This window comes from Delphinapterus leucas, chromosome 4 (assembly GCF_059928025.1).
Source record: "Delphinapterus leucas isolate spDelLeu-1000000601 "Yukka" chromosome 4, BTC_Dleu_Yukka2, whole genome shotgun sequence".
Lineage (NCBI taxonomy): Eukaryota > Metazoa > Chordata > Mammalia > Artiodactyla > Monodontidae > Delphinapterus > Delphinapterus leucas.
In genome coordinates this window covers 139273748-139300157 of record NC_143132.1, presented here as the reverse complement: position 1 = coordinate 139300157, position 26410 = coordinate 139273748, and the positions used below count along the sequence as shown (strand labels likewise).

General features: G+C 41.3%; 1 protein-coding gene across 1 annotated transcript in view; it reads left to right on the top strand.

The window, feature by feature from the left end:
* LOC149749446 (collagen alpha-4(VI) chain-like) overlaps positions 1–5704 on the top strand; it is a 49447-nt gene extending 43743 nt beyond the window's left edge. The window contains 4 exon segments of the mRNA XM_089909935.1: positions 635–743; positions 2063–2389; positions 2392–2724; positions 4495–5704. Of these exon segments, the coding sequence (XP_089766061.1) occupies positions 635–743; positions 2063–2389; positions 2392–2724; positions 4495–4595 (870 nt within the window). The 3' untranslated portion in view covers positions 4596–5704.
* Positions 5705–26410: the final 20706 nt, after the last annotated feature.

Below are 26410 nucleotides of genomic sequence, written 5' to 3'. Positions count from 1 at the left end.
TGTTAATATTATTTGTCTTTTAAACCTGATATCAGTTATTAAATTAATCATAATTGGAAAGGTTTGGTGAAGGAGATAAACAGATTTGCCACCCCTACAAAGACTTCCCTGATTCCCCCTCACTCTTCCCAGCTCTGACCACCAGGAATACTCTAGAGAGGCCTCCCTGGCGGTCTCTGCCTCTCTCCATCCTCATGGTTTAGGGCCTATAGATCTATGACCGTGTCCTTGAAGGGTCTGCATGTTCATGGTTAATAACTCCCATCACATGGCATCACATACCATGGACAATCACTAAAGATTTACAGAATTTATAAATGACTGAAGCCTCAACTCCCTTACCCTCATTCCAACACAACCTGATGTTTGTTGAGTTTTACACACATTGGGAGTCTGAAGACCCACAGCTCCTGTGCCCACACCAATGGTAGTCCAGCCACCAGGTTAGGACTAGAGAACTAAGTGACTATAATAACTGGAATAGAAGTCCCAAATTATTTAGACATAGAGAATTATATGTGTTCTTTAAATATAGCATATTAATATTTTTCTCATCTGAATTGGGAGATGCATGAAAAACATGGCCTGAGATTTAGTTCAGCTAACAATAACCTTGTGTATGTGTTGGCACTAGATGGATGGAACCAACAAATTTCATCTGTATGTCTGGGAGACAGAGAATCAGCAGGACGTGGAGAACATGGCCCACTGCACTCTCTGCTATGGTAAGCCTGGATGGCATTGCTGATCAGACTGATGTCTTCAGAACAGGATGAATTAACTGGTGACCATAGACCATTTCTGCTGCTCAGATGTGTATTTGCTTGGTATGTGAAGAACTTTAGAACTGGGGAATTTCCTATTAAGTCTGAATTTCTAGTTTTTCTTAGGAAGTCAGAATAATCTGGAGAATCCCAGACACTGCATTCCCTTGTGGCCACAGTCAGCCAGAGATGAGTGGTGCCAGCCCCCTTTGGAGGGGCGGGTGTCTGCTAGTGCCCCACCCTCCCCTCCCTGCCCCTTCCCTATCTTCTCAGTCCTGGCCTGCTCTGCTTACTTACCTGTACTGCCAGGTTCCTGTGGATGGCTGGGCTTGTGTTCCTTCCTCAGTGGCACCTTAGTGTAAAGGGAAGACCACTGAGCTAAGGTCAAGAGTCCTGGTTTTTTGGCCTGGAACTGCCTTTGGCCATCATCAGGGTATTGGCAAGTTGTTCCCTGTCTCAGAGTCCCCGCTTCCATCACTGTATCCCACACTGGCCTGGGCCAGAAAGAACATGATGCTGAAACTCACACATGCCCACGTGTGAAGAGCTCTCATCCACACCCACATCACCCGGGGCCAGAGTGGGTCCTGTAGGTGAAAGCAAAAGGGGACTTAATAGTTCCCTTTACTGGATCCACACTAAGTCCTAACACTGCCATGAGAGATTTGGCTCTGAAAACTTGGTTGGGTCAAATACAGGAACTGCCATTTGTAGAGTGTATTACAGCCGATGAACTGCTTTCCCATCCATCGTCTTATTTGACATGTGGTTTCTCTGGGCCTCCAACCCCCTCCTGCAGAAGCAAAAATCTAGCTGGGGTTTATTGAGCCTGAGCTTTTACTACACACCAGGAGTTGTTCTGAGCCCTTACATATATTAACTCGTTTTAAAGTTATACTTCACAAACAACCTCATAAGGGAGGTACTATTATTATTATTATCATTATCGCCATCTGACATGAGGAAACTGAGGCTGTGGGAAAGCTGAGTAATCTGCCCCAGGTCACACACCCCCATAAGAGGTCAGGCCTGATTGAACCAGGCAGGGGTCTGTGAACCTAGTGATTAGGAAGCCGTATGGCCTAGTGGTTAGAAACATTAACCGAGGAGTCAGATACTCTCAACTTTTCCTTCTGGGAAACAGGCACATTTATTGACAGTGCCCATCTACTAGCAGAGTCAACCCCATGCAGGCAGCCCTCAGCAACAGCTTTCCCTACTGAGCACCTGGAATTGTGTGTCCATGGGAAGGGAAGGGACTTGTGGTAACCCCGCCTCTCCCCGCCTCTCCTCTGCAGATCAGTGCAGCCCGGCCCCGAAGTGCGGGCTGGGCGTGCCCAGGCTGCTGGTGGTGGACGCGGACGTGGCCTTCGTGGTGGACAGCTCTGTCGGCATGGGCACCGACCTCTACCGCACAGCCTTGACTCTGGTGGACACCACGCTCGACAACCTGGAGGTGGCTGCACAGCTGAGCGTGTCCCCACGCGGGGCCCCCACAGCCCTGGTGACACACACGACCCCCCACTTCTGGCCGGGCACGGGGCGGCCACCTGTGCACGAGGGCTTCCACCTGACCTCGTACGGCCGCCGGATGCAGATGCAGAGGCATGTCCGCGAGGACATGGACCAGCCCTGTGGGGAGCCCCGGCCCTGGGCCACGCCTTGGAGTGGACGCCAGAGAAGGTGCTCCTGGTGGCCCTGCTGCCCAGGAAAGTGCAGGTCCTCTTTACCATCGTGGCCAGTGAGACCAGCAGCTGGGACTGGGAGAAGTTAAGGACTCTGTCCCTGGAGGCCAAGTGCAAGGGCATCACTCTGTTTGTGCTGGTCTTGGGCCTAGGCGTGGGGACCCGCGTGGCCAGCGGCCCCTCCAAACAGCACCTGCTGCACCTTGAGGGGCTCTCGGACGTGGAGGTGGCCTATGCCCGGGGCTTCACGCAGGCCTTCCTGAACCTCCTAAAAGGTGAGCAGTTGGGGAGCCCTGGGGATGCTGGGTGGGGAGAGGAACATACAGAGCCTGGTATATGGGTGAATGGGTGCCCATTGCACCTTCAGTCTTGCTGAGGTGTAGGCAGCCCCGAATTCTCTGAGGGAGCCCCCAGGGAGCACACCACTTCCTGAAAACCCTGAGCTATGTTGCCCTGACACTGTGCCAAGCCTAGTGTTGGTTTCTTGTCTGGTGGCTGGGAGGCCTCAGGTTTCCACAGAACCTTTTGATTTTCTCATTTACCAGAATGAGGATTACAGTCTCTTCTCTATTTGTGAAGCCTACATTCAAATACCTGCTTGAAAGCACCACTGCTGTATACACATAAGACATTGTTACTGTTATTGCTGTATCCAGTGATTCAGAATCTATTGCTATAGAACAGTGTTTCTCAGATTTTAACATGCACATGCCTTTCCTGGGGATCTAGTTATAATTTGGATTCTGACTCAATGGGTCTGAGCTGGGGCCTGAGAGTCTGCATTTAAAAAAATTTTATTGAAGTGCAGTTGATTTACAATGTTGTGTTTAATTTCTGCTGCAGCAAAGTGGTGAGTCTGCATTTTTAACAGGCCCCTGGTTGATGCTGATTACCACACTTTGAGTAGCAAGGGTCTTCAGGGACTTGCCAGGAAGTGAGGGAGACAGGACAGAAGTCCGGGGTCTCCCACCTCAGGTTGGTTAGATGAAGCCACCAGTGAAGGGCACGGTGACAGTGAAGCTTGGCCAAAATTCTTCCCTGCATCCTGTTCTAGTAGCCTCACTTCCAGTTGAACCAAGTTCATGGGCAACTGGTACCAAATCTGTATCCCTAGCATGATGATGGAGATGGTTAGGATTGGGGGTGGGTATTATCCTGGTCACATTTACAGGAGTTTGTCTTGGGCTTTGTCCAGCTGTGCATAGTCCACAACAACTCATGTGCAGGGTGCCTCCTTGTGACATGGGAGGCCTTCTTGCCCTCCTCGCCGGGAGACATTAGTTTCTCAGTTTATAAGTGGGTGTGACAACCCTGTTGGGATCCTTGAGGAACATCTGTCCATTTGTCAGTGAAGGAATAAAGGGAGTCTGATGGACATCTTAGAAGTAGAGACATAGCATTTGTGCTTCTGTAATTTGAGAGGTATGGACGTTAATGAATTGGTTCTAGTCCGAGCTTTGCCACTAATGAGCTGTGTGAATCTAGAAAGGTCAGTGGACCACCCTGAACTTTAGATCCCTTACCTTTGCAAAAGATGGAGGGGAGAATTGTAATAGATGGCTGATGGCCTAGTGCTTCTTTGAGGGAGACAGTGGCTAAAGGATTAGTTTTTTAGTCTGTTTTAATTTCACTTTATTTTTTATGTTTTATTACATTAGGTTGTATTTCATATTGTTCTAGTCTTTTATGTTATTTTATTTTATATTGCTTATACAATAGGATGCATTTTATTCTCTTATTTTGCTTGTATTTTATTTGCTTTTATTTTTGTATTTATTTTATGCTTTGTTTGATTTTACATCTTTTTGATTTTATGTCAATGGATTCTTTTTGATTTTGTACTTTATCTTGTTACTCTTTATTTTGTTTTATTGTGTATTTTACTTTATTTTATGCTTTACTTGATTTTATTTTGTGTCTTAAGTTTTACGTCTTAATGGTCTTTATGTTTTATTTTACTTCATTTTTTCACTTCATTTTACTGTTGAGTTTCATATTATTTTACACTTTATTTGATTTGATTTGATATTTTATTTTATTTTTAGGTGGAACAAACCAGTACCCACCCCCAGAGCTCATTGAAGAGTGTGGAGACCCGAGCCGAGGGGACACCTTACTGCAACCCATCCTGTCTGTCAAGAGGTAGGCTGAGGGCAGGGCTGGGCTCTGTCCCCTGCAGGCAACTGTCTCCCTTAGGTCACAGGCAAGCCAATACTTGACTTGACTCCAACCATTGGGACCCAGATGCTCCTGTGTTCGACAACTCTGATATGGTTTTGTTTTTCTTTTCTTATTTTTCAATATTAAGAGTAATACAGGGCCAATAAAAAAATTCAAAGATCACGTAAGTGTATAAGAGCAAACAATAACGATTTTCGATTCCACTGCATTACCTATCCTCTAAACCCATATCCCAGCAGTAAAGTTGATAATGCTAAACATATTATTCTGATACCTGTCCCAACACCTCTGCAAACCTAGGACAACAGCTAGGTGATGTGGTAACGAAGTCATCAGGAAATACCAAAGCCTGAAGCTCCCGTGCCCAGTGACACCAGGTGGGACTCGCCCCCTCATTCTCATGTTTTTTTGTTTCCATGCAGGTTGCCCAAGCGCCAGTTTGGCAAATGTGTCCTTGCTGATGATTTGGAAACACTCGAAGCAACAGGCTCTTTTCTAGAGGAGAATAGAAAAGCCACGATGACATCTTTCACTCAGCAAGAAGCACTCAAAAACTATGAAAAGAGTGGCTACGATGCTGAAGAAAATGAACAAGAAAAGCCCACAAAACCAAAAGAAACAGGAAAAGAAAGAAATTTAGGCACTGCCTTTGGTAAAAACCCAACTACTCCTTGCTTCTTGGGTTGTATTTACTTTCTAAAATCTTTAGCATAAAAAAAAAATTCCTGTGCACTGTGTTAGCATGCAGACTTTGGCTTTTTACAAGCTCTCCTTGCAAATGCTGATTCATGTATGCAGCTAAAGAAACTAGTTTAAGGAAACATATGAAGACTGACTTTTATCTGAGTGTAAAACTGGAGCTAATGGAAGCTGTCTCAGGGAGTGTTACAGAGTCTCACCCCATGCAGTGTCTGTACTTCCTTGTGGAGAAGCAATGACCTATTGCAGAAGTGGTGAACGCACTTCTGACCTTGAGGGAAAATGCTCTAGCTTGTAGAAGGCTCCTTCATCTGTGAATGGCCACGTGTGTTCTGACCAAGTTTAAGGAACATTTTGGATCCATCTAAAACAACTGCAGCATAGATTTTGGATTACAGCCAATGCCATTGCCACCTCTTATGTGTGATCAACAAATTAAGCCAAACAGTAAACACATTAGAAAGAGATATGGCAGGATTTGATGCTGAAGTTTCTAAAAGGTAGGGAAAAGATAGCTGAGAAACCTTCTAATGAGTGGCGTGGTCAGTCCTGCTTAGATTAAATGGGAGGTCACCACCCAGAGGTTTTTGGATGTGCTTATATGGTTCTCTCTCTCGTGCTCTTATCTAGGTGGCTATGGAACAGCAATTTTAATCTCTCTGTGGCTCAGTTTTCTGATCTGTAAAGTGGGGATTATGTGACTGCCTACCTCATGGGGTTGTTTTGAGAATAAAACTTGATAATTCTTATGCTTGCCACATAGTAAACATACAAGTTAGCTGTTAAGATGCTGATATGTCCTATCTCTTAGATTCCAAAGCAACCACATATCCGAAGGAAAGAAAAAAAACCAGACAGACACAGGAATAGGCACTCCCAGCAGGGACAGTAACATTTCACTTCCTTAGGCTAAACATTAAACACAGAAAAACTTGTCTTGTTGACTGTTATGTTTTTGGTATATAATGTATGCCAAGTATACTAAGGATTACTTTCGCTGTAAATTAGAATCATCTGGGAATCTTTAAACATTCTCAATGCCCAGACCTCATCCCAGACCAATTCAATCAGAATCTCCAAGTGTGGGACTGACTGACCCAGTGATTCCACTGAGCAACTGAGAGTGAGAAGCATGGCCTGAAGGAATCTTTTCCCTCCAAATCAAGGCCAGTGGGATGGAAGAGAGCTTCCAGGTGGTCGAATCCAATCATACTCAAGGGGGCTTGAAGGTTTCCAGCATTTCCCACATGCTCTGTTCCTTGGCTGTGGCCGGCTCCCTCTCCGGTCGCATCCCGAAGCCATCCTCAGCCTTCACCACCTCCCCACGTCTCCTCCTCTAGCACTTTGTTTTTCACAAATAAAGGTAGCCAAGGGCAAGCTCCTGCAACTCCCTGTGTTGCCCACAGCCTTCCTCCCTGCCCTCCAGTCAGAGGAAGGAGCTGTCTCTTGTCTTCAAGGGTGTACTGAATTCCAAGAAGGACCACAGAGCTCTGTCAGACCTCGCTGACTGGAGTGCCTTGGGCCTGGGCCACTGTTGCCCACGGCCTTCCTCTTCAAGCTCTCTTCTATCTTGGCTTCAGAGACAACATCCTTTTTAAAATTTATTTTTTATTTCTTTTATTGAAGTATAGTTGATTTACAATGTTCTGTTAATTTCTGCTGTACAACAATGTGACTCAGTTATATGTATATATATAGGGTTGGCTAAAAAGTTCATTCGAGTTTTCCAAAACATCTTATGGAAAACCTGAACGAACTTTTTGGCCAACCCAATACACACACACACACACACACACACACACACACACACACACACACATATACATACACAAAGAATGTGTATATATACACACCATAATGGAAAAGAATATGAAAAACAATGTGTATATATATATATATATTCTTATCCACACTCTTTTCCATTATGATTTATCACAGGATATTGAATATAGTTCCCTGTGCTCTACGGTAGGACCTTGTTGTTTATCCATTCTGTATATAAGAGTTTGCATCTACTAACCCCAAGCTCACAATCCATCCCTCTCCCACGCCCCACACCCAGCCTTGGCAACCACAAGTCTGTTCTGTACATCTGTGAGTCTGTTTCTGTTTTGTAGATAAGTTCATTTGTGTCATATTTTAGATTCCACATATAAGTGATATCATGTGGTATTTGTCTTTGTCTGACTGACTTCACTCAGCATGATAATCTCTAGGTCCATCCATGTTGCTGCAAATGGCATTATTTCATTCTTTTTTTTGGCTGGGTAGCATTCCATTGTATATATGTACCACATCTTCTTTATCCATTCATCTGTTGATGGATATTTAGGTTGGTTCCATGTCTTGGCTATTCTGAATAGTGCTGCTATGAACATTGGGGTGCATGTATCTCTTTGAATTATATTTTTGCCCAGATATATGCCCAGGAGCGGGATTACAGAATCAAATGGCAACTCTATTTTTAGTTTTTTGAGGAAGCTCCATACTGTTCTCCATAGTGGCTGCATCAATTTCCATTCCCATTAACAGTGTAGGAGGGTTCCCTTTTCTCCACACCCTCTCCAGCATTTGTTATTTGTAGACTTTTTAATGATGGCCATTCTGACCAGTGTGAGGTGGTACCTCACTGTAGTTTCAATTTGCATTTCAGAGACAACATCATTATCTTTTCTTCCACTTCTGACCAGTCCATCTTTGTGAGCTCCTCTCCCCAGGTCCATCCTCATAGCGAGATCCAGCTTTTATGGAGCCTGAAGTTTATACAACTTAGGGGGCCCTCTGTAAGAAAAAGAATACAAAATCATTGAAATTAAGGATGAAAGTAAATATTTATTTAGAAGAGGTATATGCACATAAGGGGCCCTGAAGCTTAGGCTTCATTAATTTCATGGTAAATCTGCAATGCCTTCCCTAGGTCCTGTCTCAAAGCTGTCAACACACAGTACCAGGCAACTTTTCCTACTGTGACTTCAACTATCCCCTCTGTATAAACAACTCGAAATCCATGTCTTCCACCTTTAACTCTCTCCAGAGCTGCAGACCAGAATGTTCAACTATCCTCCAGACTACATCATTGGACATGCCCACAGTCATCTCAAACCCAATTAAGCAGACTGGTCTTGACTTTCCCATGGAACATTTTCTCCTTTTATTCCTTTACTGGAAGGAACCACACTGGCCCAGAAATGGAAAGCCAAGCCCACACATCACTAGTTGTTCTCTGCTCCCCACCTGCACCCCCAACTGGGAAGAAGATCTTGGCGTGGCGCCCTCCTCAGCATACCTCAGACCCATCCCCTTCTCCACATCTTCCCTCTTCATACCCTGCCATCCACCTCAAATGTAATTGTAGTGCCTTCTAACTGGTCTTGTTTCTTCCAGTTTGTCCTTTTCCCAATTGCATTCTGAAGACCATATTGTTTTTTCTAAAATGCAGATCTGGCCATGTGATTTCTCTTCTTCTGTGGTTCCCCCATTGTCATGAGATCATGGTTGGGTGCCTGGGTAGAGCACGAGGGCTTCTGCGTGGTCCTGAGGGTCTCACTGGCCGCCACTGACCTGCATACACTTTTCATGCTATTGCAGTAGCCTTTCTACCCTGGTATTTACCCCATGTCCCCATGCCATCGTTCCCCTCACCAGCCTGTCTCTGCATCCTCTCCACAGCGCTCATCTGGACCATATCTGCTCATCTTTTACTGCTCAGGCCAGTGTTACCCAGACTTGGAGCCCTCTCTGGCCCCAAGTAGTGTTGAGCTCCCACAGCCACCCCGTGCCCTTGCATCTCAGGCCAAGTTCTGCTGGAGCTCTGGCATATTTTGCTGCATCTATTAGTGAAGAATTAAATGAATGTCCTCTCTCTTTCCAGCAGCCAGGCTGATCTTGATATATTTTCAATTTCAGTGTAATCTCCAGAGTGCACAGATCTATTTTGTGGTTTTCTCCTCCCAATAGGGCTATGTTATAAGATGTACATCAGGAGAGAGAAGTGGCCTCGGTAAAACAGCAGTTTCCCTGTCGCTGCTCTCCATACCTTTCCAGCTCTCTTCTCTCTCTCCCCCCTTTTCTTTCCTTCCTTCCTGGATTCCGTGGACTTGTTTCAGTAAAACTGACCCTGCTGCAACGTTCTTCTGAAAAGGCAAAAGTTACTACTCATGGTAAAAATAACACCAAATGTAAAATTTGAGGCTATCAATAATTGTGTGGGTGAAATGTCCCCTGATACCATATCATACTGATAAAAAAATTGAGTCTGGGGCTTCCTGAGTGTTAGGTTACAAAGAACACCTTAGAGATAATTAGTTCAAAGCAGTAAGGATTTACTCACCTATAGCTGCACCACACTGGCTATTTCCATTTCAATTTCAATAATTTGAAATGGTATCAAATGAAAAATTTAGTTCCTTTGCTGCAGTAGCCACACTTCAAATGCCCAGCAGCCACATGAGCAGTGGCTACTGTATTGGACAGGGCATATATAGAACATTTCCCTCATGGCAGTAAGTTCTACTGGACAGTGCTGCCCTAAGAAGTATAATCTAGAAGAAGCAACCCCTGTTTGATTATCTCCCAGACTAAAGGCAAGGGTGGGGCTTCTAAAGACCAAAGCCATGAAGTGTCACTAGGAAAAGTGAGTGCTTTGTTTAAACTAGTCCTTGGCTTGTCCATTAGGAATCAGTTTGTAATGGTAGAGGTTGGTGCCAGCTGATTGCTGAGCCCCAAATCCATTTGTTGAACATACAGAGTAGAGTCAAAAGGTCACCACTGAAGTGTTTTTCTGTTGACACCCCCCTACTCCCACCAAGTTTTTGGAGAAGCATTTGCTCTGGCTTCTTCTCCTGGGCTCTCACTGCTTGCTGTCTTACACCCTCCATGGAGTCATGAAACAGGCCAGTTCTGATGTGCTTGTTCAAGGCAGAAGACAATTCCCATGAATGTATCTCATTCTCTGAGGTCTAGCACATCTGGTCAACCCTTCAAGAAAACTGGCCTGTGCTGATTATACTAATGGGAGATGCGTAGGCAACTTCCTGCGAATGGACCATGAATTGCTTTCTGAAGACAATATCCTCTTTATCTGGGAGTGCTTAGAAGGCCCAGGGGAAACTATTTGGAAGATATCATCATTCTGTGCTGTAGGGCCAACCCAAGACAAGAATATTTTCCTCTGATATAGAGTGTGCCCAAGGAAATCTGTTCTCCATAGAAGGCAGAGGTTATAGACCTGGGTAAATTCATGTCTGATTTACAATTTAAAATAGACATTCCAGATCTTGCTCTTGTTGTAACTTGTTTATTCTCAATGCTATTTTCCAGGAGCATCATGCTTTTCTTTTAATAGATAGCTTAACTTCTTGGGCTAGTGTCAGGGTACAGTAATAAATTAGCTGGATTTGCTTAGACCATTAGAAGGCTGGAACATTTGGGGATTAGGCAAGAGATTGAGACAGTTTGGAAAAAAGAGGGAAATAAGCATAATAAGCAAGTGAGTAGTTCTCTGGAATTTTGTCAAATGCCTTTTCTTCATCTATTGAGATGATCATATGATTTTTATCCTTCATTCTGTTAATGTGGTGATCATGTTTATTGATTTGTGTATGTTGAACCGTCCTTGTATCCCAGGGAGAAATCCCACTTGATCATGGTATATGGTGATTTTAATGTGCTGTTTTGGTTTTTGCTAGCATTTTATTGAGGAAAGCTTTATTGTTTCATTCATTCATTCATTACACATTGTCTGGTGTATGTGCCATATACTAGACACTGTGCAAAATAATAGCTCTAACTGTATTGTCCCTTTCATATGTGTTTTGTGACACCTTACAACAAACTTGTGACGTAGCTTTTTTTTTTAATATTGCTTTTATGATGGAGGAAATTGAGGCTCAGAGAGGGTAAGTTACTTGCTGAAGGTCACAGAGCCAGTTTTTGGTGAGGTTAGGATTCATTTTTAGGTCTGGAATGCCAAGCCATTGCTTCTTTTCTGTCATGCTCATGCAGGAAATTCAGCTCTCTCTGCATTCATTTTCTTGCAGGTCCTTGTTCCCTGGATCCAATGGAAAGTGAGTGCCAGGATTATGTCCTGAAATGGTCCTATAATGAAAAGGGACAGGCTTGCCGACAGTTCTGGTATAGCGGCTGCAGGGGCAATGCCAACCAATTCAAGACCAAGGGAGAATGTGAGGCTCGGTGTGTTCCAACTCCCCTATACAGGCAGGCAGAGTGTCAGTGCTTCTGCTTCTGTTTTAATAATTCATGAAATGGAGATAAACTTTCCTGAGACAGTGCCACTCAACTCATAAGCAATGAAGCCCATGCCACAACCTCAGAAGTAGGATTCCTCACCCTGTGAAGTTTTTCCTGCCAGCGAGAGCTTGACCAGATGATTTGTAAAATACTGCATTCTAGTAGTTTCGAAAATGAACCAAAACTTTCCTGGAAGTTATTTCAATGATTTAAAACTGAATGAAAAAGAAACTTGAACTTGACCTTACCTAAAAATTTTCTTGGCATTATAGCAAAAAGGAAATTTTCTTGACATTGTAAGTAAAACCTAATTTGGAAATGAGTTGAAACTTGATTTCCTTTTTTATCATTAAGAGAACATGGAAGGGCTTCCCTGATGGCACAGTGGTTGAGAGTCCGCTCGCTGATGCAGGGGACATGGGTTCGTGCCCCAGTCCAGGAAGATCCCACATGCCGCGGAGTGGCTGGGCCCATGAGCCATGGCCGCTGAGCCTGCGCGTCCGGAGCCTGTGCTCCACAACGGGAGAGGCCACAACAGTAAGAGGCCCATGTACCGCGAAAAAAAAAGAAAAAAAGAAAGAGAACATGGAAGCATTAGTCAAGTAGGGGTCTAAAAATGGGGACATCTAATGTGAAGTTCATCCTTACTACCTAGTGTAAAAATAAAGGCATTCTAGATTAAATCACTTGGTGTGAGACCATATATGATACCACTCACTGTGATCTGTGATATACTTTGTGAAGTAACAGTTGATAGAGAGGAAACAGCAGTGAGTTTGCTATGGGATGGATCCTTTGACATCAACTACAATGACTCTTATCCTCCAAAACTTGGTGATTCAACAATTCAGGCTGATCTTGTCAATACATATATGGAACTAAGGGTCTAGGTTCACCCTGGATAAAATATTTTGCAATATCGCCTTGGCCAAAAAATTCGTTTGGGTTTTTCCATAACATCTTCTGGAAAGGCCTGAACGAACTTCTTGGCCAACCCAATAGATAGTGAGGATGATTGTAATTTTGCAAGAGCTTCTGGCTCACAGTTCAGTTCTCCAGGCCTCTGAACGTGGATTCAGCTTCAGGGCAGAACTGAACTACATTGAATTCTAGAGCTACCAGGTATTGAGGGTGCCTTGTGCGGGGCCTCTGGAGCATTCATGTATTAGCTCAGGATGCCATGACAAAATACATAGACTGGGTGGCTTAAAGGACAGAAATTTATTACTCACAGCTCTAGAGACTACAAGTTCTAGATCAAGCTGTTGGCCATTTTGTTCCTGGTGAGAGCTCTCTTCCTCAGCTGCAGATAACTGCCTTCTCACTATGTCCTCAAATAGCCTTTCCTGTGTGGAGAAAGAAACAGAGACACAGATAGAAGTCATTGTCTGTTGACTCTTCTTATAAGGAGACTAATCCTATAGGATTAGGGCCCTACCATTATGGCCTCATTTAACCTTAATTACCTCCTAAAAGCCATATCGCCAAGTACAAATACAGTCACATTGGAGGTTAGGGCTTCAACATACAAATTTTGGGGGGACACAAACATCTGGTCCATGACAGATCACCAGCAGCTTGTGGTTGCCCCTAGGTATCCAGAGTGGAGCTTGCTTTCTGGCAAGTTCCTGGTTTAGTAATGAAAGCTGTGATTTCTAGAATTTCTTTGTTCCTCCTTTCAGCCCATTGACACTGCAAATGGAGTGGGAACAAGCTTGATCATAGAAACATGAGAATTTTAATCTATTGTTGTGACAATTATTTTATCTGATCACAAAAAGGTAACTGTGTGTTTATGGTAATAAATTCATAAAACACAGAAATGCACATGGAAGAAATAACTATCACCTATCATCTTTTCTCCCAAAGGTAACCATTTTGGTATAACCCAGGTTTTTTCTAATGCCTAGGATACTGTTTTTTTTCTTCCTTAACATACTACATGGTAACCAATTTTGGCTAAAACATCTATGTGATGGGAAAGAAACAGCAGGTGTTCCCTTTAGCCCAGCAGAGCTGCTCTTCTGCCGAGGTGTGTATGCATTTCCGTTTTAAGCATGGCCTCAGCTGCCTGGGCATAAAGGAACCAAGCTTATCCATCCTGAGGATGGGATGTAATTTGAGCTGGGATCTATTTTCCACTTCTCACTTCTACCCTGCCGTTCCTATGTCCTGGGGTTGGGGATGCAAAGGCAAAACTTCAATAGTAAGAGGACACGTTCAAGGATGTTGGTTGTTCCCATCCTTGGCGTGCTTACAGGGGCCACTGCAGTTCTCCCATCGTTGACAAGGCGGTGGTATACCCTTCCATGGAGCTCCTCTGACCCCCGCAGAAAGTTTACCTGAAAAACCCTGAGGCACAGACACAATCTGACCAAGGGAAAGAAACAATTATCAGATGTTTTAGATAGTTTTCATTGAAATGATGAATATACAGTTTATGAAGCACTTTCCCATATTATCTCATGAATTTACTCACTTCCACCACTAAATCTCAGATGTTTGTCTTATTCTTCCCAATTTTTCCTCTTGTTCTTCCCATTCTCAGAGTGGTGAAGTGGCTTGACCCAGACCTATAATAGGAACCGGTCTTGAACTCCTTTTGACCCCAACACTAGGGCTCCTTTGGCTTTACTCCATTCGTTCCCAAACATTATCTTCCACCAGATAATCCTGAAAGGTCAGAGCCACAGGGAAGGAGGCTGGGCTGAGACAGAAGGATGGAATTTCCTTTCTTGCCTCAGATGCTCCCCCCCCCCAACCCCTGGGGATTCTGGTCTGGCCCTAAGGCTGGGAGAGAAACAGGGAAATTGGGCTGTGATGCAGGACAATCCTCATGACAGCCTGGCCAACTCCACAGAGAGCAGTTGCCCCAAGGTGGAATGGTTGGGCCTGTATCCCCTGCCCCCATGACCATTGGATATGGGCTGCCCGAGGAAGGGCATGCTCATGGGTGAGGCAGCTCTGCAGCTGTGGCAGATACTGCAGGGGCTCAGCTGTAGACTGTCTGCCAACAGCACTCCCAGTGTTGCAGGAAAGAGAGTGGGGCGCCAGAAGATAGTCATGTCCCAGGCCTCAGGTGAGTCCCTGGGACAGCCGTGAAGTGTGGGTTCTTGGCTTTCTGCAGGAAAGAATCCAAGAGTGAGCCATAGTAAAGTGAAAGATTTATTCAGGGAGATACACAACACACACACAGAGTGTGGGCCATCTCAGGAGGTGAGAGGCGTCAGGGTATGGGGTTTTCAGTTTTTATAGGGGTGGGTAATATCATAGGCTAATGAGTGGGAGGAGTATTCCAGCTATTTTGGGGAAAGGGTGGGGGTTTCCAGGAATTGGACCACCACCCACTTTTTGACCTTTTATGGTCAGCCTTGGAACTGTCATGGTGCCTTTGGGTGTGTCATGTAGTGTGCTGATGTGTTACCATGAGCGTATACTGAGGCTCAAAGTCTAGCAGAAGTCACTCATCTGCCATCTTGGACCTAGTTGGTTCTAACCAGTTTATGTCGTATCCTCAACGGCTATCATTCTTTTAAAGGTTGTGCCCTGCCCCCTTCCTCTGTCACCAGCAGCTGGTACAATGAGCCCTTCATTGAAGAGGGATCTGGGTGGTGCATCTCCATGCCCATCATAGTGCCTCCACCTGAAATGTCCTTTTGCATTCAGTTTCCAGATTTCCACAGCTGACCAAATCCAACAGGACACACTCAAAAAACTTGAGTATGTCATGAAAGCCCTCAGAGATCTGGGCTTTGCATCCATCTCCAGCCTCACCAATGATAGAAATTGTTCTTTCCCTCCAGATTTTCACTTGAGCAATAATACTAAATAAATCACTTGTACTTTCCTGGAAATTCCATATTCCATCCATCCATGCTCTTGCCCTTGGTGGTATTCCTGTGGGTAATGGCTCTAATTCATTTATTTGAAAAATATTTAATAGGCATCTACTATGTACCAGGTCCATTATCTGTGTCAAAGTCTAGCTCAGCACTCATTGCCTCTGTGAAAACTTCTCTGATTATCCCTCCAAGAAATAATTAGTCATTGTATCCTATAGGCTTCCTGTACACACTTTTTGCCCCTTTCCCATCATTTTTATAATATCTGCCCATTCATCTCCTTAGACCATAAGGCTTTTCACCCTCGAATTGCCTGCCATGTACAGGGCTGACACATTTCCTTTTGGTTTTTGTATGATCAGGCCACTCAAGATGGCTGTTCTCTTGCTCTCTGTACATCCCCTGCTCGACCAGTGCCTGCTTCACCTACACCTACTCACATGACTGACCTTCTTACATACTTGCCCCTGCCCCAGCTAGTGATGGATCTAATCTTTAGACCAGAACATCTGCACTATGATAGCTTATCAAAGGGGTGGTGAGAGGCATGCCCCTCTGCTAGTTTCCCTGGTAACTGATGAGCCAACCTGACGTCAACTCCCCCTATAACTGGCAACCTCACCCTCCCCCAGGGAGTGAAGACTGCAGCCATGTCCTGCTTGCCTTCAGCGCACAAGGTGGGGATGTTGCTCCAGGACCTTGGAGCATCAGACATGTAAGCTCCCCCATCCATGAAACCATTGATGTCCCTGTTGTTGACTCTGGGCTCTTTCTTAAGTCTCAAGGCTGGGCAAGTACAGGACTTGTAGGCCTGTGAGGTAGAGCCCAACAATTCTGATTTTTTAACTCTCTGCCTGTCTTCAAAGAGTGTTAGAAATGCTCCCCCAACAATACTTGACATTTTCTTCCCTTCCGTATCTCTTGCTCTAGAAAAACTCTCTGCTTTTTAGATGTTTATTTCAGACACCAGGGCAACAGTAACCCATCAGCCAAGTTGAAGAAGTTTCACGTGTTTTAAATTTCTCTCTTAGATCTGTCAGTTCATTAATTATCATCACGCATTGCTTTGGGGTTATTCATTTTTCTGATGAAGGTATTAAGACAGAAAGGTCAAGTGACATCAAATCTCATGTAATGAATCACTTGGTGGCCTAAAACTAGAATTAAAATGTGTTTGGAAGTGATTTGGCATCTGCTTGGCTCACTCTGCTGTTTAAGGGTTTAATCATTGTGTGAATTGACTGCTTTGTACTTTTTTTTAAATTGGGGTATAGTTGTTTTACAATGTTGTGTTAGTTTCTACTGTACAGTGAAGTGGAGTTCCCTGTGCTTTACAGCAGGTCTTATTAGTTATCTATTTTATACATATCAGTGTATACATGTCAATCCCAACCTTCCAGTTCATCCCAACCCCCCACCACCCCCACCCCACTTTCCCCCCTTGGTGTCCATACATTTGTTCTCTACATCTGTGTCTCTATTTCTGCCTTGCAAACTGGTTCATCCATATCATTTTTCTAGATTCCACATATATACGTTAATATGCGATATTAGTTTTTCTCTTTCTGACTTACTTCACTCTGTATGACAGTCTCTAGGTCCATCCACATCTCTAACAATGACCCAATTTCATTCCTTTATATGGCAGAGTAATATTCCATTGTATATATGTACCACATCTTCTTTATCCATACGTCTGTTGATGGACATTCAGGTTGCTTCCATGTCTTGGCTATTGTAAACAGTGCTGCAATGAACATTGAGGTGCATGTGTCTTTTGGAATTATGGCTTTCTCTGGGTATATGCCTAGTAGTGGGATTGCTGGGACATATGGTAATTCTATTTTAGTTTTTTAAGGAACCTCCATACTGTTCTCCATAGTGGCTGTATCAATTTACATTCCCACCAACAGTGCAAGAGGGTTCCCTTTTCTCCACATCCTCTCCAGCATTTATTGTTTGCAGATTTTCTGATGATGCCCATTCTAACTTGTGTGAAGTGATGTCTCATTGTAGTTTTGATTTGCATTTCTCTAATAGTTAGTGATGTTGAGCAACTTTTCATGTGCCTGTTGGCCATTTCTATGTCTTCTTTGGAGAAATGTCTATTTAGGTCTGTCCATTTTTGGATTGGGTTGTTTGTTTTTTTTGATATTGAGTGGCATGAGCTGTTTATATATTTTGGAGGTAAATCCTTTGTCCATTGATTTGTTTGCAAATATTTTCTCCCATTCTGAGGGTTGTCTTTTCATCTTATTTATGGTTTCCTTTCCTGTGCAAAAGCTTTTAAATTTCATTAGGTCCCATTTGTTTATTTTTGTTTTCATTTCCGTTTCTCTAGGAGGTGGGTCAAAAAGGATCTTGCTGTGATTTATGTCATAGAGTGCTCTGCCTATGTTTTCCTTAAGAGTTTTATAGTGTCTGGCCTTAAATTTAGGTCTTTAATCCATTTTGAGTTTATTTTTGTGTATGGTGTTAGGGAGTGTTCCAATTTCATTCTTTTACATGTAGCTGTCCAGTTTTCCCAGCACCGCTTATGGAAGAGACTGTCTTTTCTCCATTGTATATTCTTGCCTCCTTTATCAAAGATAAGGTGGCCATATGTGTGTAGGTTTATCTCTCGGCTTTCTATCCTGTTCCATTGATGTATATTTCGGTTTTTGTGCCAGCAACATACTGTCTTTTTTTTTTTTAATTTGGTAGCATTTATTGTGCCACAAAGCCCTCATGATGGAAGCTGTGCCACTTATATAGTCTTGATTACTGTAGTTTTGTAGTATAGTCTGAAGTCAGGGAGCCTGATTCCTCCAGCTCTGTTTTTTCTTAAGATTGCTTTGGCTATTTGGGGTCTTTTGTGTCTCCATACAAATTTTAAGATTTTTTTATTCTAGTTCTGTAAAAATTGCCATTGGTAATTTGATAGGGATTGCATTGAATCTGTAGATTGCTTTGGGTAGTATAGTCATTTTCACAATATTGATTCTTCCAATCAAAGAACATGGTATATCTCTCCATCTGTTTGTGTCATCTTTGATTTCTTTCATCAGTGTCTTATAGTTTTCTGAGTACAGGTCTTTTACCTCCTTAGGTAGGTTTATTCCTAGGTACTTTATTCCTTTTGTTGCAATGGTGAATGAATGAGTTTGTTTCCTTAATTTCCCTTTCTGATCTTTAGTTGTTAGTGTATAGGAATGCAAGAAATTTCTGTGCATCAATTTTGTATCCTGCAAGTTTACCAAATTCATTGATTAGCTCTAATAGTTTTCTGGTGGCATTTTTAGCATTCTCTATGTATAGTATCAGGTCATCTGCAAGCAGTGACAGTTTTACTTCTTCTTTTCCAATTTGTATTCCTTTTATTTCCTTTTCTTCTCTGATTGCCATGGCTAGGACTTCCAAATCTATGTTGAATAATAGTGGCGAGAGTGGACATCCTTGTCTTGTTCCTGATCTAAGAGAAAATGCTGTCAGGTTTTCACTATTGAGGATGATGTTTGCTGTGGGTTTGTCATAGATGACCTTTATTATGTTGAGGTACTTTCCCTCTATGCCCACTTTCTGGAGAGTTTTTTTTTTTATCATAAATGAGTGTTGAATTTTGTCAAAAGCATTTTCTGCATCTATTGAGATGATCATATGGTTTTTATTCTTCAATTTGTTAATATGGTGTATCACGTTGACTGATTTGCATACATTGAAGAATCCTTGCATTCCTGGGATAAACCCCACTTGATCATGTTGTATGATCCTTTTAATGTGTTGTTGGATTCTGTTTGCTAGTATTTTGTTGAGGATTTTTGCATTTATGTTCATCAATGATATTGTCCTGTAGTTTTCTTTCTTTGTGACAAGTTCGTCTGGTTTTGGTATCAGGGTGATTTTGGCTGTGTAGAATGAGTTTGGGAGTCTTCCTTCCTCTGCAAATTTTTGGAGGAGTTTGAGAAGGATGGGTGTTAGCTCTTCTAAATGTTTGGTAGAATTTACCTGTGAAGCCATCTGGACCAGGGCTTTTGTTGGAAGATTTTAAATCACAGTTTCAATTTCATTACTTGTGATTGGTCTGTTCATATTTTCTATTTCTTCCTGTTTCAGTCTTGGAAGTTTGTACCTTTCTAAGAATTTATCCATTTCTTCCAGGTTGTCCATTTTTTTGTCATACAGTTGCTTGTAATAGTCTCTTATGATGCTTTGTATTTCTGCGGTGTCTGTTGTAACTACTTCTTTTTCATTTCTAATTTTATTGATTTGATTCCTCTCCCTCTCTTTCTTGATTAGCCTGGCTAAAGGTTGTTGATCTTCTCAAAGAACCAGCTTTTAGTTTTATTGATCTTTGCTACTGTTTTCTTTGTTTGTATTTCATTTATTTCTGCTCTGATCTTCATGATTTCTCTCCTTCTACTGACTTTGTGTTTTCTTTGTTCTTTTTCTCTAGTTGCTTTAGGTATAGGGTTAGATTGTTTATTTGAAAATTTTCTTGTTTCTTGAGCTAGAATTTTATTGCTATAAGCTTCCCTCTTAGAACTGCTTTTGGTGCATACCATAGGTTTTGGATCATCGTGTTTTCATTGTCATTTGTTTCTAGGTATTTTTTTATTTCTTCAGTGATCTCTGGTTATTTAGTAGCATATCATTTAGCCTCCATATGTTTGTGTTTTTTACAGTTTTCTCCCTGTAATTCATATCTAGTCTCATAGCACTGTGGTTCGAAAAGATGCTTAATACAATTTCAGTTTTCTTAAATTTACTGAAGCTTGATTTGTGACACAACATGTGATCTATCCTGGAGAATGTTCCATGTGCACTTGAGAAGAAAGTGTAATCTGTTCTTTTTGGATGGAATGTGCTATAAATATCAATTAAATCTCTCTGGTCTATTGTGTCATTTAAAGCTTGTGTTTCCTTATTAATTTTCTGTCTAGATGATCTGTCCATTGGTGTAGTGAGGTGTTAAATTCCCCCATCATTATTGTGTTACTGTCAATTTCCCCTTAATGCTTGTACTTTTAATCATATAAGGGATTTTGCTGATCCTAGAAAATTGGTGGGTTTAGGATTGTAGGCTCAGAGCTCAGTTCCCAGCCATCTATCAAAGTGTATAGTGGAGTCCAAGGATTTTTACCAAGCACTCTGGAGTGGAGGTCATGCTGACTGAGCACTTTCCCAATGTTTCTCCTTTGTTTGGTTTTTGCCATCTTGTGATCTCATGATGAATTATTCCTTTAATTTTGAACAATCCCAAAGGTATATTTTTAATACATCTTGGGGTTCCCTTCTGGCATTATGGTGTTATGGGAATTCCAAGCCTGAAGCACTTGAATTCAGCACCAGGCTCTCTCCCCAGCCTCCCTGGTGACCTTACACAAGTGATTCCATTTTTCTGAGCCTCAGTCTTTTCTGGCTGAGGAAATTGAGATGAGAGAAACACCTTTTGCCCCTCTAAATTCTCTCTAAATTTTGCATGCAAACTAAACCTTTTTTAAAAAAAAATCCCATCTCTTATCTTTAGCAGCTAAAAGAAACAATGTCAGCTGAGGACAAAAGAACCCACCCAAATGAGCCCAACACACATCAATGGGTTATATAAATGGCTGTTGTTTTAACAGATCCCTTAAGTTCGAGGTGATTATTATTTGACAAAATTTGTTGCCGAGTTTGCTCATTTGTCCACCAGCAGCTGCCAGTGTGGGGCAGGCGGCTGACCTTGGGTTGCTTCTTAATGATGAAAAAGTTCTATATTTGTATGCATCTAATAATATTGCCTCAAGATATATAAAAGCCCAATGCGGTTAGATTAGAGAAAGCATCTAGAAGCAGAATAATTGGAAAGGAAGAAATAATATAATCTTTATTTGTAGATGACATCAATATATATCTAGAAAAGTAAAAAGTTATATGACATAGCGATGTTACAGTTAGAGCCTGCACCATCAGCCAGATTTCTGCCATGATCATGCAACAGCTTCCTGTGATGGACATGAAACATGCTTGAGAAAAATACCTTTGTTATTTTATGCCACTGAGATTTGGGTGTTACTGCAGCATTACCAAGCCCGTTCTCCATGATACAGAGAAATGGCAATGGGGACTCTCAGATGTGGCTGCTGGCAGTGAAAACAAGAAAGCATTTTGGCATTTTCTAGTAACATTGAAACAAAAATATGCTGAACCATTAATCTTACTCCTAAGTATATTCCCTGGAAGTTCAAGTGTGTGATCACTGGGATACATACACATTCAGGATCAATGTTCAGAGCAGCATAATTTAAAACCCCAAAGTCATGAACAATCCACATGTCTGTTAATAGTAGAATGGGTGAATATGCTGTGGTACATTAAAACAAGGTGTACAACAAAGCAAATGAATGAATTAAGCTGAATTAAGATTCAGTAACATGGCTGAGTCTTAAAACAATATTTTTGAGAGAAAGAGAAAGACACAAAAACATGCATGCTGTATGGTTCCATTTATCTAAGCTTCAAAAATTCAAAAAGATAAATACACCCCTTTGTTCATAGCAGCACTACTTACAATAGCCACTTATTTACAAGATGTGGAAACAACCTAAATGTTCATCAACAGATGAATGGGTAAAGAGGATGTGTTATACATACATGTAATGGAATATTACATGGATAGACTGGGAGTTTGGGATTGACATGTACACACTGCTATATTTAAAATAGATAATCAGCAAGGGCCTACTGTATTAAAAAATACAAAAAATAAAAAATTTTAAAAAGAAATTTGGAAGCTTATTTTCTTTCTCTGGGGCTGAAGCAATTTAAATAGTATCAACTCTTTCTACTTTACTTCTATTGAAAAATTGACTAAGATATATGAAACTTTTGTTGTTTTGTGTTTTTTTCTTGTTTGTTTGTTTGGGAGAGGGTAAAGAGAGAATTTCTCTGGAAACTTTGTCAACATCCTTCATGGATTTAATTCATTTTTTCCTATCTCTTCTTGAGACAGTTTAAATAACTGTTAAATTCCAGGAAACAATTCTTTCAATCCAGATGGGAGTGATGATCTCAATTAGTATTATTGAAAATAACTCCTTCACAGAGTTTTAAATTTCACTGACATTTAGATATAGATGTACTATACATGTATTTTTCAAATTTGCTTTATCATTTGTGATGCTATCTTGTTTCTATCTCATGTTGTCAGTCTTTCTTTTTACTAATTTTTAAAAATTTTAAACTTTTTTATTGAAGTATAACTAATTTACAATGTGTTAGTTTCTGGTGTATAGCAAAGTGATTGTTTTACATATATATATGTTCTTTTTCTGTCATTCTTTTAACTAATTAATAATTTCAAGTATACTTAGTATTTTGCTTATAATTCCATTAACTGAAGTTTTGAGACTCTAATTTTAGTATATGTTGCTTCTGAAGGGTCTTGTTCACAGTAGATTGATATTTGTTTCCTGTCTTGTCACTTTATACTTTATTTTCTTTTGTTTTGGGCTATGTTAAGGCAGAAATTTATCCATCAGAATCCTGTGAGCCCTGGGTTAAGGATACATCTCTCCAAAGAGGATTTGTGTTGGCTTTTGCCAGGAATCCCAGGGTTGTTTTTAATCCAACACTTTTTATGATAATCTCTTAACTTGGGGATCCAAGTTCATGCATAGTACATTTGAACCCCTGTCCTGTGTGAGAGTGGGCTTTTACCTATAAATTATTAGGTGACACAGTTCTTCCACTCAGGGCCCAGGGCAAGGAGGATAAGTTCCTTGTCATCTCCCTCTTTTCTGATACCCTCTTTCAACAAGAGAGTATCTCTTTGAGAGTCTTGGTTTTATGTAGGGGTCTCATTCCAACGCCTTATATAGATGCAATGCTTTGTCCTGTCCCTGAGGGGTCATTAAATTTTAAGTCCCTTGGTTTCTGTAATTGGCAAATTATGCCATGATGCTTTCAGTTTGGTTTTATTGGGGGGAGGAATTTCCTCACTTTCTTTAAACTCAGGTATAGAATTAAACTGTTAGTGTATTTCACCAATATTTCTAGTTGTTTTTAAGTGAGAGGTTCCCCCCACATCTGTATATAGCACATAATATTAATGGAATTGGAAATCTGCCACACAGTATTTATTTATTCCTTTGCTTAAAATTTAACTTAAATTTTTAATAAGATTTTATTGGTACATAGATTAAGAAATCAATGTGTTCTACTAAGGTAACTACAGAGGATAGAATTTTCTCTCCCCTTACTTCCTCAATTCAAGCTCTCCATAGACAATCATATTCAATACTTTGTTCTTTTGTTTAATATTCTTACAGAAGTCTTCCTTGATTTTTGAGTTTTAGATATTCTTTATTGAATTTTACTACAGGTTTTCTTAATCACATGTTTCCCTTCTCCACATCTTCCAAATAATTATATTTATTTAAATGAGATCAATGTTCAGTGTTTCTATTGATATGATTATATAAATATTATTCCCAGCACAGCCATGTCTTGTACATTTCATGCAACTTTGGGAATAATAGTCACTCTTTTTATTGTTTGTTTTGTCCGAAAATCATTTCTATGTGCATCACTATTTCATTGCCAAATGCTGTGAGAAGTGTAACTCCCTCCCAATCTCCTCAAAAACAGTTATTTTATCTGTTTTTACCTCTTTACATCTCTCCTGGAGCCCCGGGCCCTTCTGCTCTAGTTAGGACTAGCTGCTCTTTTCTGCAAAGCTGTCACCCTGGGAATTGTAGGGGAGAAACTGGAGGGTGGTGATTGCCAAGAGTGGGAATAGTGATGGGTGTATGCACTTATCAAAACTCAGCAAAGGCACACTACATTTGTGTATTTAATTGTATGCAAATTTTATGTCAAAAGAAGAGAAGCATAAGCAAATATTAAACTTTACTTAATGGTACATTGGTTGAAGTATTTAGGGGAAGTGTACTGATGTCTGCAACTTTGAAATGCATTAAAAAAAGATGAATGGCTAAAATGATGGCTAATTCTGTATTAAAACAAGTAGAGTAAAATGTTAATGGTAGAATCCAGGTAGAGGGTATACTGTAAAATTCTTCCAACTTTATTGTATATTTGAACATTTTTAAAATAAAATATTGGAGGAGAAAGAATAGAGATAGTAAAATGAGTTGGTCTGTCTGTGTAAGGATATAAACAGGAGCTCAAGATAAATGTATCAACCGAAGGAGCGTTGGTGAGGAAATGAGAAAGAGTAGATGAAAAATAGTGTTAAAAGGTGAACTCAACTCCCTGCCTTTAGAGTGTAATTTTTCAGTATTCTGTCTTAAATATGATCCAAATCAAAGGAACTGATAAGCTTCTCTGTCTCTCTTTCCAGGGTGAGTCAATAGAGCTATATGGGAAGAAGAAAATAGAAATCCTATGGAACCTAAAAAAATGATACAAGTGAACTTATTTCCAAAATAGAAATAGACTCACTGAGGTAGAAAAAAACTTATGGTTAGCAAAAGGGGATAGTGTGTGGGGAGACATAAATTAGGAGTTTGGGATTAACAGATACACACTACTATATATAAAATAGGTAGACAACAAGGGCCTACTATATAGCACAGGGAACTATTTTCAATAACTTGTAATAACCTATAGTGGAAAAGACGCTGAAAAAGAATAGATAGATAGATAGATGTATAACTGAATCACTTTGCTGTACACCTGAAACTAACACAACATTGTAAATCGACTCTACTTCAACAGAAAAAAAAAAAAAGTAGGAATCCTAGAGACAGGAACTCCTCATAGCCACCAAAGGGCCCACATAAAACATTTCTGTTCTAAGTATCAGCTCTCACAGAGAATCAGAGCTTTTATCCAACCTCAGGGTGGAAGATTCTTTGACTTAGAAAAGTTGTCACACTGACAGCTTTATTTCTTACCAATGACTTCGATGGTCATCAACATAAGCATACCAAATAAGCAGTGTATTCAGAAGATAATTACAGAGGACCCTGGGTACTATGGTGACAGACCAGCCAGCCAGACCTGATATTTCTCCTTCCAACTTCTTATTAAAATAGGCTTAAAAAAAAAAACAGAAAAAGAAAGAAACCGGCAAGCACACTGGAAAATGAAGATAAGAGATGTCAGACTTGGAGTGGAATTTCTCCTGAACACATAGTTTTAGGATGATCAAGGAGCACAGTCTGAGCTCATTCACCTCCTTGTCCACCTTTTCTAATAGAGAGTTCAGAGCTCCTCAAAGAACTAAGGAAGGCTTTGAGTGATGCATTCCTAAATAGGGGATACAGGGGTCCACTGACTGAAAAACTGAATCTCACTCCAAAACCCAGCCTCCTGCCCTCCCCTTGCCCCATTAACACCTGTTTTTCTATATTAACTCAGAAATTAATACTCCTAACAAAAAACATGTCAGGAATAGAAGAAGAGCAGAGGTTCATTGTGTCCTAGTGTTCTTTGTCGTTGAAGAAACCCACCAAACAGTTGCAGAGATAGGAAGAGTTCTAGGAGCAGTGCTCACTGAGCACTTAATCTCCATGTAACATCGTTCACTGGAACAAAAGTGGTGAACATCTGACTTAGAGATCTCCCACCCTCAGATCAAGAGAGCACCCACTCTCAGGGTCCCTAAATGAACACAGACTTCACTAATTAAATTAGTGGCTGTCCAGGCTTACCTGACATTCACATCTAGGTCTGAGATGAGGAGACTGCCAGCATCTGAGAGAACAGTAAAAGGAGCTAAGGACATTCCACACTGTCTAATTCCAGGCAGAATTCTCTCATTTCAAAGTATGTAAATGGAAAACCTCCATGGGTACTCTAGAAGGATAATGCAACATAGGGGAAAGGAAATGCTTTCCTCAAGACTCTGAAAAGTGGAAATATTTGAAAATAATATATATATATATTTTTTACCAAAAAACAGAACTTTTTTTTTTTTTTTTTTTTTTGTGGTACGCGGGTCTCTCACTGCTGCGGCCTCTCCCGTTGTGGAGCACAGGCTCTGGACGCGCAGGCTCTGTGGCCA